The 16,418-nt window shown below is 37.6% G+C and overlaps 1 protein-coding gene across 11 annotated transcripts in view; it reads right to left on the minus strand.

Moving 5' to 3' along the window:
• The window catches only part of jar (Myosin heavy chain 95F jaguar), a 119,968-nt gene that overhangs the window by 36,671 nt on the left and 66,879 nt on the right, over window positions 1-16,418 (minus strand). For all 11 annotated transcript variants that reach the window (XM_071679707.1, XM_071679699.1, XM_071679700.1 and 8 more), the window contains 8 exons: window positions 14,856-15,020; window positions 13,612-13,874; window positions 12,332-12,596; window positions 8,782-8,926; window positions 8,391-8,548; window positions 6,572-6,736; window positions 3,878-4,101; window positions 2,568-2,768 (listed from right to left, as the gene is read on the minus strand). In XM_071679707.1, coding sequence (XP_071535808.1) covers window positions 2,568-2,768; window positions 3,878-4,101; window positions 6,572-6,736; window positions 8,391-8,548; window positions 8,782-8,926; window positions 12,332-12,596; window positions 13,612-13,874; window positions 14,856-15,020 — 1,586 coding nt within the window. The remainder of the gene's footprint in view (window positions 1-2,567; window positions 2,769-3,877; window positions 4,102-6,571; window positions 6,737-8,390; window positions 8,549-8,781; window positions 8,927-12,331; window positions 12,597-13,611; window positions 13,875-14,855; window positions 15,021-16,418) is intronic.

Raw genomic sequence — 16,418 nt, forward strand, 5'->3', positions numbered from 1 at the left:
GCAGAAAATTGGTTTGCTGGAGACCTCTGCTTTATCAATTCTTCAATCTTATTCTACCTCATTTTGCTTTCAATCAGCACCATGTCATATACCACAATAGTAACTAAAAATGCCCTACTCCTCAGGTGTTCCAAAAAATGAAACTAATTAAATTTCACCTTAACAGCAAATTCTGGTATCTTCTCATCTTACTGATATCAAACTATGTTTGAGATACAATACTGTTCACAATAATTATTTTTCATACTTGATCGCCTTTTCCAGTGTTAGTAAGGTCGCACCAGGAAACAGACGAAGAAAGATACATCCACATACATATACATAAATGCACCTACACATACATATACATACATACATACATTAAACCCTTAATTCAATATACTAATCAGGGGAAGGGGTGTCTGTTAAATCGAGAATGTAACCTATAGGCCATTTCTTAATACAATATTCAATATACAGTAATACAGTATGCAGTTCACATGCTTTCTTTTAACTCCTTTACCACTTCATGCCATTTTGAATTGTAAGAATTGCAAAATTATGTCATAAATAAAGTCACAATTCTCTATATACAACCTGATTGCATATTAGCTTGAGGCAGACGGAGACCAAAACAAAGCGAGTATATACCACACTACCATAAACAAGTGCAATATGAAATGTGCTTTGGGCATTGTTGGAGATTTTTTAATTTTCATTAATCTTTAAAACAATCTTAACTAACGTATAATTATTTGCCCAGTCCACTAAATCCGAAATCTGTTAAATTGAGGTCCATTAAATTGAGAGTTTACTGTTCATATACATATATACACATGTACATATTCATACTTGCTCACCTTCATCCAATCCCAAAGCCACCCTGCCCCACAGGAAACGGCACACGTGAAGGAAAAGAAAAGAAATAACATATACATTATCTTGTCTTCCTCCATGCCCAATCACTGCCCCCTATATCAGTGAGGTTGTGCCAGGAAATAGATCAAGAAAGGCCACATCTGCTCACACTCACTCTCTAACTGTCATGTGTAATGCAACAAAACCACAGCTCCCTATCTACATTCAAGCCCCACAGACCTTTCCATGGTTTACCCTGGATGTTTCAGAAGTCCTAGTTCAGTTCTTTGATGGCACATCAACTTTAGTATACCACATCGTTCCAATTCACTCTATTCCATGTATGTCTTTCAGCCTCCTGCATGTTCAGGCTCTTATTGCTCAAAATCTTTTTCACTCCAACCTCCCATCTCCAATGTGGTCTCTCACTTCATAAGAATAAGCTATGCAATTCTTTATTCACTCTTGTTCCCATTTCCTGGCACAGAAAGGTAGCATCAGGAACAGAGATATAATTTCATTATTCACTCACATCCACTTTCTAAGTGCCATGTCTAACGCACCAAAACCAGAGTTTCTGTGGTTCCCTGACCACTTCGTATGCCCTGGTTCAGTCTGCTGACAGCATGTCTCCCCCATGTGTACAGCACTCAAATCCATTCTATGTTATGCATACCTCTCACTATTCTGATGCATTTAAAGCCCAGTTACCTCACTCTATCCTTTCATCTCCTTCTTCCTCTCCCCTCCTTCACCCTTGTCCCTCTAATTCTAACACACATATCCTCCTACTCAATCTCTCTTCACTCACATTCTCCATGCATCCAATCATTCAAGCACACCCTGATTAGCCACATCAATGTCTTATACTGTAATCAATTATGCCATAAACCTATCTCACATCACACTGTACCGAGATATTTTATTTCCAACATGCCCACTAAATTCCTGAAAAAAAATAACATGAAACTTGGATTGCATTTCATATGATCCAATAGTGAATGCCCAGATACCGTTTCATATGTCAGTTTAGGCCTCTATTCAATTCTAGGGGTTAAAAGTAATTAATCTTCTCTCCATAACAAAATCAATCAGAAATTAAAACTGCTTGACGATGAAGATATCTAGATATACCTATAACAGTCAGCATTTCTAGCTTACATTTCCCATTTTTGACATCAGTCATTGAGATTCATTTAGGCTGGGAAGGTAAAACCTTAGTAATATCAAAGAAACTTAGGTAAGCTATGTTCTATTCACTTCACTTTATGACTGACACTCTCAGCTATTCTCATGACCAGTATTCTGAAAAAACTAAGTAAAGGATGTCTCACTTACTATGTGGGGGGAAACTGTATACTTTAGACTTAATACTAAGACTTAATACTATCTGAATACAATCAAATACAAGAGTCAAAATGGGCTCACTGGTAATGGAGTAACTGCATGAGTGGAACAAAACCAGCAAGCTGCAAGCTTTGTTCACATTACATTGTGATTTCAGCTAGATGACGACCTTCCATTAAATAGATTTAAGAGTTTTAAGCTTGAAAAAGAGTTGAAACAATGTTTGTAATCTGGTTCTTACATAAATTCTATCCAATACCTAAAGAGACTGCTCGCCTAAGACAAATATTCTCAAAGTTGAATCTCCAGTACTAAAAATTACATGTAATAAAAATGTTCCTAAAAGGCTGCATATCTTGTGTGGTCAATTACTGACTACTCACCGTGCTAGATAACTTGTCCATCAATTCTTGGAGTTGTGATTTAAACTTGGATGCTACAGATATGAAAGACAGTTTCCCACGGGCTGTGTGGCTGTCACCGGAGGCAGCAAAAAGGCCCTGGATGAACTTGTTCTGTGACTCTTGGACTAAAGCCTCAAGTGAGGCATGAAGAGCATCATTATTTTTTTCCAAAAACTGTGCCTGTAACATTTCAAGTAAAAACTAAAGTTAATGACTTTTCTACTTAAAGAAATCCTAGATGTATCATACAGAGAGTTCAAATCATCATATATAAAACTATCTAATTGTCTATAAACTACAGTAGAACCCACAATAAACTCTACATTCTTTTTCTCTCACTCTACTCCTTCCACCCAAGGTGGCTTTAATTGGGGCATGTTATTTTCTCATGTCATTGTAGACATTCTCTCTTGCATCTAAAAAGAAGCAGCAAAACAGAAATGTGTGGAAAGAGAGAACGTTATCACAGAGTGAAAATGGGTATGTTTGAAGGAAAAGTAGTTCTAACAATAGTACAAGGTTGTGAGGCATGGGCTATAGATAGAGCTGTATGGAGGAGGGTGGATGTGTTGGAAATGAAATGTTGAAGGACAGTATGTGGTGTGAGATGGTTTGATCAAGCAAGTTATGAAAGGGTAAAACAAATATGTGGTAATTAAAAGAGTGTGGATGAGAAAGCAGAAAAGGGTGTGTTTAAATGGTTTGGACATACAGAAAGAATGAGTGAGGAAAGGTTGACAAAGAGGATATATGTGTCAGAGGTAGAGGGAACAAGGAGAAGCGGAAGAATAAATTAAAGGTGGAAGGATGGATTGAAAAAGATTTTGAGTGATTGGGGCCTGAACATTCAGGAGGGTGAGAGGCATGCAAAGAATGGAGTAAATGAGAATGATGTGGTATACAAGGGTTGACATGCTGTTAATGGACTGAACAATTGTCTGTGAAATGTCTGGGATAAACCATGGGAAGGTCTGTAGAGCCTAGATAGGTAGTTGTGGTTTCAGTGCATTACACGTTTCAGCTAGAGACTGTGTGAATGAATGTGTCATTTTTTGTGTTTTCCTAGAGCAGGTGACTGCAGGGCTTCAGTAATTGTTGTAATAAATTTGATGGAATATCAGTTAACCAACTTAGAACTTACAAATCCTGTACTGTATATTCAAAAATTCTCTCTCTCTCTCTCTCTCTCTCTCTCTCTCTCTCTCTCTCTCTCTCTCTCTCTCTCTATTTTTATCATAGTCTTACTTATCTATGTCCAAGACATACACATTTCTCTGAAATTTACTTACTGTCTGATAACAAACAGCACCAGCAAAATGCCTGATTAGGAAGCCTTCATCATCCCTGATTTCTCGATGATCCCTCAGTTTGCTCTTGCGAGGAAGAGCCAAACGGAAGTGATTGTTGTGGTTATTATGGACAGCTGCAGTAAAATGCATGTCAGAAGACTTTGGCAGTTTGCTCTCTTCATCTAGTAGGCTGATGATTCCACATCCTTTTGCTTCAATAAGATCTATTTGAGGAGGAAAACAAGTGTTAAATTGCAAATACTTAAAAAAAATCAATCTTTTAATATCATTCATGTTTTCCCTTATTCAACCAGGATGGTGGATACAAAAATTTCCACAAATATTTTGGCTCCAGAAGTCTTCTCTTCAACAGCTTCAGACTGATCAGAAATATTCAAAGCATAACCCATAAAATTCTTTTAGTATGACCTTGATATAAGTAAAACAGTAATTAAGTAATCTTGTGGTTAAGAGCTTTACCTTAGCAAATGTATACAGGAAAATACTTAAAGGTAGAATTCAGAGAGCACACCAATATTCAAAGGTCAAAAAGAGACAATATATAAAAAATCTTTGTATATACATAAAGGCCACATCTGCTCACATCCATTCTCTAGCTGTCATGTGAAATGCATCAAAACCATAGCTCCCTATCTACAACCAGGCCCCACAGAACTTTTCATGGTTTATCCCAGATGCTTCCACATGTTCTGGTTCAGTCCACTGACAGCACATCGACTCCAGTATTTGACATTCCAATTCACTCTATCCTGTGAACACTTTTCACACTCCTGCACGTTCAGGCCCCAAAATCTCAAAATCCTTTTCACTCTCTCCTTCCATCTCCCATTTGGTTCCCTTGTTCTATATGTTCCCTCCACTTCTGACACATATATCCTCTTTGTCAACCTTCCCTCATCCATTCTCTATCTATGTCCAAACCACTGCAGCACACCCTCTTCTGCTCTCTCAACCACACTCTTTTTATTACCACACTACTCTCTTAAGTTTTCATTACTTAATCAAATCACCTCAGACCACAAACTGTCCATAAACATTTCATTTCCAACACATCAGCCTCCTCCACACAACCATATCTACAGCCTGTCCTGCACTGTTTCCAACAAACCCAGTTTTGCCATTGCAGATAATGTTCTCTCTTTCCACACATTCTTTAGCGCTCCCAGGATCTAAACCCATTCCTCATCCTGGGACTCACTTTTGCTTCCTTGGACACATTCAACACCACGTCCACTCCCAGATATTTAAAACAATTCACTTCCTCTAACTTTTCTCCATTTCAACTTACACTCCAACTAACCTGTCCCTCAACCCTGTTAAACCTAATAACTTGCTTATGTTCACATTCACATTGAACTTTCTCATTTTACACATTCTTTCAAAATCAGTCATCAACTTCTTCAGCTTCTCACTTGATCCACCGCCAGTGTTGTATCATCAGCAAACAACTTACTTCCCATGCCCTTTCATCCCTCACAAACTGCATACTCGCACTTCTATCCAAGACTCTTGCATTTACACCACCCCATCCATAAACAAATTAACAAACATGGTAACAAATGACACCCCTGTTGCAGGCCAGCCTTCACTTAGAAGAATCATTCACCTTTTTCCTAATCGTATACATGCATTACACCCTTGATGAAAACTTCTTGTTGCTTCTAGCAGTTTTCCTAGTACACCACAGATTCTTAAGATCTTCCACAAAGCTTCTCTATCAACCCCATCATATGCCTTCTCCACATCCATAAATGCCACATACAAATCTATCTGCTTTTCTAAGTATCTCTCACACACATTCTTTAGAGCAATAACACGATCCACACATCTTCTACCACTTCTAAAACCACACTGCTCTTCCCCAATCAGATGCTCTGTACATCCCTTCACCCTCTAAATCAGTACCCTCCCATACAACTTACCAAGTATACTAAACAAACTAATATCTCTGTAGTTTGAATACTTATCTTTATCCCCCTTGCCTTCATACAATGCCACTAAACATGAATTTTGCCAGTCCTTAGGCAACTCACCATGATACATACACACGGTGAAAATCCTTACCAACCAATCAATGACACAGTCACCACCGTTTTTTATAAATTCAATTGCAATACCATCCACTCCAGCTGCTTTATCACATTTCATCTTACACAAGACTTTCATCATCTCTTCTCTCTTCATCAAACCACTCTCCATGACTCTCACTCTGCATAACACCATGACTAAAACACTTTATATCTGCCACTCTATCATCAAACACATTTTACAGTCTTTCAAAATACTCACTCCATCTCCTCCTCACTTAATCACTACCTGTTATCAATTCCCATTTTGCCCTCTTCATTGATATTCCCATTTGTTCTCACGGCTTTTGCACATTATTTATCTGCTTCCAAAACATCTCATTCTTCCTGAAGTTTGCTGATACTCACTGACCCCAACTCTCATTTGCCCTCTTTTCCAAGGGCAAAGGTAAAGAGGAATATAAAGTGTTGTTTCAATAATATCTGTGGAAGACTGAGCATGCCAACTGGCATTCTATGCACAAAATCCATAACAAAATACAAAAATAAAACATAAAATCATTACATATACAAATTTCTTTAGAGCGTAAACTGTAAAAAATTCTCAACAGACAAGAAAGCTGCATAACACTGAATGCCAACTTACCAATGCAGTCTTGGTTGTCTGCATACGATATTTTCCGAAGACCAAGTCCTTCTTTCTCATAAAGTGCCTGTTCCTCTTTTAAGATACGTTCATTGAAGAACATCTGAAGCTTTTCATTGCAGTAGTTTATGCAAAACTGCTCAAAACTATTCACTGGAAAGTATTCTGTTGAGTGGAATAAACAATTAATTTCAAAATCCAATCACCAGATATAATCTTTGTCAGTGTCAAAAAAACTGAACATTATTGACATCAGAAGTCAGAATTTTGTACCTGAAGAACTTAAGACACAAACCACATCCCACTATCTTTTAATCCATCATCACCACATGCTACTATTTTTATATCTATCTATCATCTCCCCATTCCTAATTCATCATCACCACATGCTACTATTTTTATATCTATCTATCATCTTTCCATTCCTAATTCATCATCACCACATGCTACTATTTTTATATCTATCTACCATCTTTCCATTCCTAATTCAATCATTCAATGGGTTAACTGTAAGAGATCAGCTAAACACAGCCTCTGCACAAGAGCTCATTCCCACCTTTCTCTTTTCAATCTAAGTTTCTTGAGTTAAACAGAAACTCCCACACTTTCAAAAGTGTTCTTTACCTTTTACTTGGACATAAAACTGATTTTTCAACTAACACCATGGTCTCCATTCATACCATTTTCATGAACAAAATTCTTGTGTTGCAATACATTCCCAACAATTTCTCTAACTTCTTCATCTGCAACCTCCCTTAACCAAACCAAATTTCTCATTACATCTATTCCTTTTCTGTTTCTATCCCATCAGAAAGATTGGGATGTTGTAATTATTTCACAGCAAGACAAACACAGCATCACTTTTTTCTCTCAGTTTACATACTTAATTTTCATCATTCATTCAAATGAAACATGCAAGCAAATGAAAAAAGTTGCTGTCTAAACAGAGTATACTAAAACAGATCAGAAGTGATGTAATTCTTATAATGTCTAAACAGCAAGAATTTACAAATAATCATGGATATCACTGCAAGTATCATATCTCTTTCTTCCCTTCTCATCAGCTTCACATACTACAAAAATTCAGTGTGCAACTAAACCTTTCAAAGATATATTTTTCAGAACACTATTAGTCTACATGAGTTGACCACTGCTAAGAGACCTCAAAACCTATAAGCCAAGGGGCACCTTCAATTTCCACCTCCATAACTCCCAAGAAACTACAGTCCCATCATGGAGGGAGTGATCTATCCCAGTTTCCCTCAGTCCAGCAGTCCTGTGGGGAGTGAGGTTTGGATTGGAGATGAGGTCCTTTGTTGGATGGTACACCAATTTGTTCACCAATACTGCCAGTGGAGCTTCTAGGTGACACAACAATGAAGTTACAGTACATAATTGTGTAAAAGTTATATCACCAGTATCATCACCATCATCGGTGTGCTATGCAGATGCAATTGTAGTTGTGCTCGTAGTTGAGCCACGGGTGAAATGTCACCTTTAGTGAGGTTATAATATTGGAAAACAATCTTGTTTGAAGAACTTCTCACTTAAGGGAGTCCATTCTTTCCCTGCTACTAAATGAAGCACAGCCTTGAAACAGCAGGAACCCCCTACAGAAGGGGTTCCTAGAGTTAAAAAATGAGAAAAAAATATTTATTCAAACTTCCCAAAATCTGACCCAGATGAACCAAGATATAACAAAAATCTTATGTAAATGACTCACCATTTGGCTTAGAAAGTCTCTTCCCATTAAGCATCACATATGAGGTCCTTTAAAACATATAATCTGAACAAACACTGTAAGGAAGCCCAAGCTTACCAAAGCCAGCAATATCCAGAATGCCAATGTAGTACGATGAAGACGAGAATGGGATACTTTGATTGATGCGGTGAACAATGTAGTCAAACAGTTTACTGTACATGGCTTTGGCTAAAGCATCACGAGCACCACTGGCTTCATACATTTTAAGTGGAACCCTAAAAGTTATAAAGATATGATTACAAGAAACCTAATCATTAATTCAGAAGTAGCATTTAAACTTTCTTACCTCAGAAAATCATATATTCATATAGTCCTTATGATTCTTACAATCTTTTTGATAAAAATATTAATGAAAAAGATCATAATGGCTGCTGATCTCATTGTCAATAATCACTACATAAACAAAACTATAGTAACAGAAAATGACAATTCAGATCACTCAACTTACATAATGACTGTGCCTTTCAGCCCACCCTTGCTTGTTTGCATAACACGTGATAGTAATGCCTGACTGAGCTCAGCTGGGTCCACTCCCATTAGTGATGCAGCTGTTTTCAAAGATCCCTCACAACCAGGAGATACCATGCAACCACCTAAGAATGGATACAAATGTTTATCAGTTAATATCAAATTAGTTACAGTTTAGGGCTGTTAAAATAAAACTGTATACAGGATTCTGCTTTAAAAATCAATCATAAAACTGAGAGTGAAACATCATAATACATCATTCTTACTTCTAAAAACAGGAAATAAAATCTATACAACTGGACATTAAAATAAAAAAGGAATGGTATTCCAAAATCTACTGGAAAAGCCAAAGGTCAGTAGAAAAGTAAGTCTTGTCAACACTATACTGTAACACATGAAGTTGAAAATATTCCATTAGCTTTACAGAGGAAAGGTCATGAAGAGTCAAACAACATTGCAGAATATTTAAACAGTAATATTTCTTGATAAAATAGGTGTTAGGATATCAATTAAATCATGATTATGATTAATATATATAAATATATATATATATATATATATATATATATCTCACTCGATGGTGCAAGTGTCTAGTACTTCTGAAGGAGTGAAAAAGGAAGTCAATGATTGCATAGAAGCAATCATCCTCAAGAGAGATTGGGGCCCTGAACAGGCTAGAAATGCTCCTCAGTTGTCTGTAAGCGCTCAAATAGGTGAGATTGTTGTTGTTAAGGAAGAGTTCTGAGCATAATGCCAATCACTGGTAAGAATAAATGCAGTTATGCAAACTTTATAATTCTCTGGTTCATAGATAATAAACCTGACAATGAATTTCCTAAAACTCTGTATTTTCTGTGGCTTGTTTAGGGAAAACACCATTTCAACTCGAACCTTTACCTACTTAAAGGGGGGATAATTTTTGTTTAATATGAGTTTGCATATATATATATATATATATATATATATATATATATATATATATATATATATATATATATATGTGTCTGATGACAGAGTGGCAGATATAGGGTGTTTTGGTCGAGGTGGTGTGCAAAGTGAGAGGGTTAGGGAAAATGATTTGGTAAACAGAGAAGAGGTAGTAAAAGCTTTGCGGAAGATGAAAGCCGGCAAGGCAGCAGGTTTGGATGGTATTGCAGTGGAATTTATTAAAAAAGGGGGTGACTGTATTGTTGACTGGTTGGTAAGGTTATTTAATGTATGTATGACTCATGGTGAGGTGCCTGAGGATTGGCGGAATGCGTGCATAGTGCCATTGTACAAAGGCAAAGGGGATAAGAGTGAGTGCTCAAATTACAGAGGTATAAGTTTGTTGAGTATTCCTGGTAAGTTATATGGGAGGGTATTGATTGAGAGGGTGAAGGCATGTACAGAGCATCAGATTGGGGAAGAGCAGTGCGGTTTCAGAAGTGGTAGAGGATGTGTGGATCAGGTGTTTGCTTTGAAGAATGTATGTGAGAAATACTTAGAAAAGCAAATGGATTTGTATGTAGCATTTATGGATCTGGAGAAGGCATATGATAGAGTTGATAGAGATGCTCTGTGGAAGGTATTAAGAATATATGGTGTGGGAGGCAAGTTGTTAGAAGCAGTGAAAAGTTTTTATCGAGGATGTAAGGCATGTGTACGTGTAGGAAGAGAGGAAAGTGATTGGTTCTCAGTGAATGTAGGTTTGCGGCAGGGGTGTGTGATGTCTCCATGGTTGTTTAATTTGTTTATGGATGGGGTTGTTAGGGAGGTAAATGCAAGAGTCCTGGAAAGAGGGGCAAGTATGAAGTCTGTTGGGGATGAGAGAGCTTGGGAAGTGAGTCAGTTGTTGTTCGCTGATGATACAGCGCTGGTGGCTGATTCATGTGAGAAACTGCAGAAGCTGGTGACTGAGTTTGGTAAAGTGTGTGGAAGAAGAAAGTTAAGAGTAAATGTGAATAAGAGCAAGGTTATTAAGTACAGTAGGGGTGAGGGTCAAGTTAATTGGGAGGTGAGTTTGAATGGAGAAAAACTGGAGGAAGTGAAGTGTTTTAGATATCTGGGAGTGGATCTGTCAGTGGATGGAACCATGGAAGCGGAAGTGGATCATAGGGTGGGGGAGGGGGCGAAAATTTTGGGAGCCTTGAAAAATGTGTGGAAGTCGAGAACATTATCTCGGAAAGCAAAAATGGGTATGTTTGAAGGAATAGTGGTTCCAACAATGTTGTATGGTTGCGAGGCGTGGGCTATGGATAGAGATGTGCACAGGAGGATGGATGTGCTGGAAATGAGATGTTTGAGGAAAATGTGTGGTGTGAGGTGGTTTGATCGAGTAAGTAACGTAAGGGTAAGAGAGATGTGTGGAAATAAAAAGAGCGTGGTTGAGAGAGCAGAAGAGGGTGTTTTGAAATGGTTTGGGCACATGGAGAGAATGAGTGAGGAAAGATTGACCAAGAGGATATATGTGTCGGAGGTGGAGGGAACGAGGAGAAGAGGGAGACCAAATTGGAGGTGGAAAGATGGAGTGAAAAAGATTTTGTGTGATCGGGGCCTGAACATGCAGGAGGGTGAAAGGAGGGCAAGGAATAGAGTGAATTGGAGCGATGTGGTATACAGGGGTTGACGTGCTGTCAGTGGATTGAATCAAGGCATGTGAAGCGTCTGGGGTAAACCATGGAAAGCTGTGTAGGTATGTATATTTGCGTGTGTGGACGTGTGTATGTACATGTGTATGGGGGGGGGTTGGGCCATTTCTTTCGTCTGTTTCCTTGCGCTACCTCGCAAACGCGGGAGACAGCGACAAAGTATAAAAAAAAAAAAAAAAAAAAATATATATATATATATATATATATATATATATATATATATATATATATATATATATATATATATATATATATATTTCCCTGGGGATAGGGGAGAAAGAATACTTCCCACGTATTCCCTGCGTGTCGTAGAAGGCGACTAAAAGGGAAGGGAGCGGGGGGCTGGAAATCCTCCCCTCTCGTTTTTTTTTTTTTTTTTTTTTTTTTTTTTTTTTTCCAAAAGAAGGAACAGAGAAGAGGTCCAGGTGAGGATATTCCCTCAAAGGCCCAGTCCTCTGTTCTTAACGCTACCTCGCTGTCGCGGGAAATAGCGAATAGTATGAAAAAAAAAAAAAAAAAAATATATATATATATATATATATATATATATATATATATATTTCAATCTAAAGACTATTAGAACCTCAATGCAAAGGTTTAGGTTAGCCACCATGCCTCTCTGGCACTCTCTTCCCTTATATTCCAATAGATCTCAGTTCACCTCTACAGCTGGAGAAAACTAAGATATATCAAAAACCCTTCATTATACTAACACTGATTGCTTAGAAAGTTGCCAACCCAGAATGGGAGGAGGGACACCTTATGTAACACATGAAGTTGAAAAAATTCCATCAGCTTTACAGAGGAAAGGTCATGTTATGGTAAAAGTTCATTGCCTGCTACTCATTTAAACTAATTGTTCATATAAATAACCACGCTGACAAAATATTAATGTTATACCTTTTGTATCCTCTGGATTTTCCTCAAAAGTAATATTTCCTAGATGAAGAACAGCTGCCACAGTTGTATAAACTGCCAGCCGCTCTTGGTTATTCAGACCAAAGTTGCCCAGGGCTTTATCCATGGTGGCAAAATCACGGACATCATCTAAAATGGGGTCTTTTAAGGGACCTCTCTTCTGGTGATTGGAACTCTTCCTGTTGGCTTCCAGTGACTTTTCTGTATCCTTGCTGCAGAAGTACTGAGTGCAACCTTTCCGTAGATACTGAAAAAAAGGGTCATATTTTTCTCCAAAACTTATATTTTCATTTGGAAAATATTTCAATGAAATATCTACATATGTATGCTTATATCTTGATAAACAATCGGTTTTGAATAGGTGCAAAAGAGATGGTCATCAGCAATAAAGTGAAAGTTGTTTAGTAACATTTTTATTTATTTATTTTGCTTTGTCACTGTCTCCCACGTTAGTGAGGCAGCGCAAGGAAACAGACGAAAGAATGGCCCACCCCACCTACACACACATGCATATACATACACGTCCACACACACACACATATACATACCTATACATCTCAACGTATACATATATATACACACACAGAAATATACATATATACACATGTACATAATTCAAACTGTCTGCCTTCATTCATTTCCACTCATGTGTGCAAGGAAGAACTAGGAAAAGACAACAAAGGCCACATTCGTTCACACTCAGTCTCTAGCTGTCATGTAATAATGCACTGAAACCACAGCTCCCTTTCCACATCCAGGCCCCAGAGAACTTACCATGGTTTACCCCAAACACTTCACATGCCCTGGTTCAATCCACTGACAGCACATCGACCCCGGTATACCACATCGTTCCAATTCACTCTATTACTTGCACGCCTTTCAACCTCCTGCATGTTCAGGCCCCAGTCACTCAAAATCTTTTTCACTCCATCTTTCCACCTCCAATTTGGTCTCCCACTTCTCCTAGTTCCCTCCATCTCTGACACATATACCCTCTTGGTCAATCTTTTCTCACTCATTCTCTCCATGTGACCAAACCATTTCAAAACACCCTCTTCTGCTCTCTCAACCACACTCTTTTTATTACCACACATCTCTCTTACCCTATTATTACTTACTTGATCAAACCACCTCACACCACATACAGGAGAGAATCTTTTGGACAGGAAAAAAGTAAATTTCATCTCTTCAATTAAGCATGAATACTACAGCAATATAATCTACATTAATTAAGATGAGGCAACAACCTGAAGACAACTTACATTGTACTGATCTGGAGTGCCTAGTTTTAACAGTTGTCTTAACTGTTCTGGAGCACCAGCACACAGTTGATAGAATATATGGTAATTTCGCTCATGGGGCCCTTGAACTACAATACGAGATTTTTCAAGAAGATAATGAGATATAAATCCTCCCACTACTGAGAATCTTTCATTAAAATGGATCTCAATAAATTTGCCGAAACGAGAGCTGTTGTTGTTGCGTGTGGTCTTGGCATTACCAAATGATTCAAGCACAGGATTGGCTGAAACAGACATTGAATCTATTAAAATGAAATATCTGGATATAACTCTGACACAGTTACATCAGTATCAAGGACATCAGCACCCAAGAATTTTCATGATGTTGTTTGGGAAGCAACACATTAATGACATGTTTTACAGCACAAAGACCTGACTGTCCCTGCCACAGGAACTTTTTAACAGAGTAATCTCAGAAAATTTGACTGAAAGCCAGGAGAACAGATATGTCTTACGATTAAAAACCATTGCGAGGATAAATACATGAAAAAAAATGCAGACTTGTAGACAATTTCATACAATTCTAATTCTCACATCACAGGAACTGAATCTTGGGGGAAAAAGTGCTTGTCACTCTAACCACAATACATTTTAATATGAGTCCTTATTTCTACATTTTCTGTCCCTAACAAAGAAAGCCCATGTCCTTAGGCCACTTTTCTTCTCATTCAATACATGGGCTTGTTAAGCACTCTCTTACATGTGCATTACAGAGACTTAATAAAGATTTGTAATAGGATGTGACAGAGGGATACTTCTAACTTAGGGCATTGAATTGCTTGATACTATGGCTATGTCCCTGACATAGTAAAAATCACTAGCAACTTTCATTTACATATCACAAATCATATTTACAAATAATTTTGATTAATTATGATAAAGCATAAACAGCATAACTACAGCTTACAAGCAGGTCAGCAGATCCGATGAGTATAAATGGCACACAGAACCAAATGAAGTAATATTTTGTACATACTATCTTGGACAACTGAGTATGATACTGAAGTTGTCAAGGTGCTGTTCACTATATTCTATGTAGGGACAAACACTATGCAGTCTAGGTAAATCTGTCAAGTTGGTCCCCTGAACTAAGCTAACCTTCTAGTTTGAGGTGTAACACTTAAAGACAGGAAACATAAATGGAGGTAAACTATTTAGTTTGGTATATCTATCTACAAATAACAGTAAGAACAACACATACTCACCGTCCAGAATCTTAGCCTCTAGATGTCCAACCTTTGCACCCCAGGACTCACAAAGATACCTCAAAATGTACTTGGTGGACTCGGTCTTCCCTGCTCCAGATTCTCCAGACACAATGATGCTCTGAGACTGCTTCAACACCTTCATGTCACGAAAGGCTTTATCCGCTTTAAGAGAAAAAAATTGAAAGCAGTGTTAAGGAATGTGTACTTTAAACATGTGGCCATCTCATTTGGTGTCAGAACAGAAATTAGTTATTTTACAGCAATTCTCCATATTGTTCACTATAGAGTTCTGCTTTTGAGAAACAAATGGCAGAGAGAAAAGACTCACATGACATAGAATATGAAGCTGGATATGATTGGGGAGATATTTTCTACAACTGTGCAAGAACAAGGCTAAAAGTACAAAACCACCTGATCCATTTTTTTCATTTCAGGAGCAGGTATACTGATATAAAAAGAAAGACCTCTAACAAACTTTTTCCTTAATCACATGCATTCTAAAACTGTTGTCTGAAACATCTTAATTTTTCACAGATCTATTTTCTTTAGATAATCATCATCTTACACAAATCTATGTCATCTTCCATCCAAGTTTATCAGTCCTATTTTCTGGTTAATTCAGCTTACATCTCTACATTTTTTCATCAACAATATTTCTTGCATTTTCCTTCACCTATGTCATTTATCTCCCTCTTCACCTTATTTTTGCATTTTGCAGAGCTAATGAGAGCTTCTAATTAAATTCGTCACACGTCCCCTAAAATTCTAACTTACTTCACATTGTTTCATTGCCATTACATAATCTGTAATCCAACTTTTACACTGTTGTTCACTTTCACATTTTCACACTTCACCATATCAACTCACGTCTTTTATGCTGTCTCATTTGAACTTCAAGTCTTCAACAATATAAAAACAATCCTTATCTGCAAATCTTCACAATCACAGTATCTAACAAAACATTTTCAACTTCACTTTGCATGTTTCTTTTCATATCATCTTTTCTTTTCTTTCCTTCTTTTAAACTATTCGCCATTTCCCGCATTAGCAAGGTAGCATTAAGAACAGAGGACAAGGCCTCTGAGGGAATATCCTCACCTGGCCCCCTTCTCTGTTCCTTCTCTTGGAAAGTTAAAAAAAAAAAAAAACAAGAGGGGAGGATTTCCAGCCCCCCGCTCCCTCCCCTTTTAGTCGCCTTCTACGACGCACAGGGAATACGTGGGAAGTATTCTTTCTCCCCTATCCCCAGGGATATCATCTTTTACCAGGTAAATATAAACCTCAACCTTTTCAATCATATTTTCCCTGTCCCTAAACTGTATAAATCTATAAACTGGTGCACACTTTCCATGTATCCCATTACCTCTGTCATTTTCAAGGGAAATCTACCTATCAATTCCACTTTTCCCGATCTCCCATTTGTCATCTAACAGTACTCATTCAAACAATCCAGTCACATATAATGTTACAAGTTCTTCTCTTGAATTTATGCCTTCAGCTACTCCCAATGTTATCAAAAGTATTCTTAATTTTAATGATGTTGAATAATGTGTAAGAAAC

Source organism: Panulirus ornatus, chromosome 30 (genome assembly GCF_036320965.1).
Source record: "Panulirus ornatus isolate Po-2019 chromosome 30, ASM3632096v1, whole genome shotgun sequence".
NCBI classification, from domain to species: Eukaryota; Metazoa; Arthropoda; class Malacostraca; order Decapoda; family Palinuridae; genus Panulirus; species Panulirus ornatus.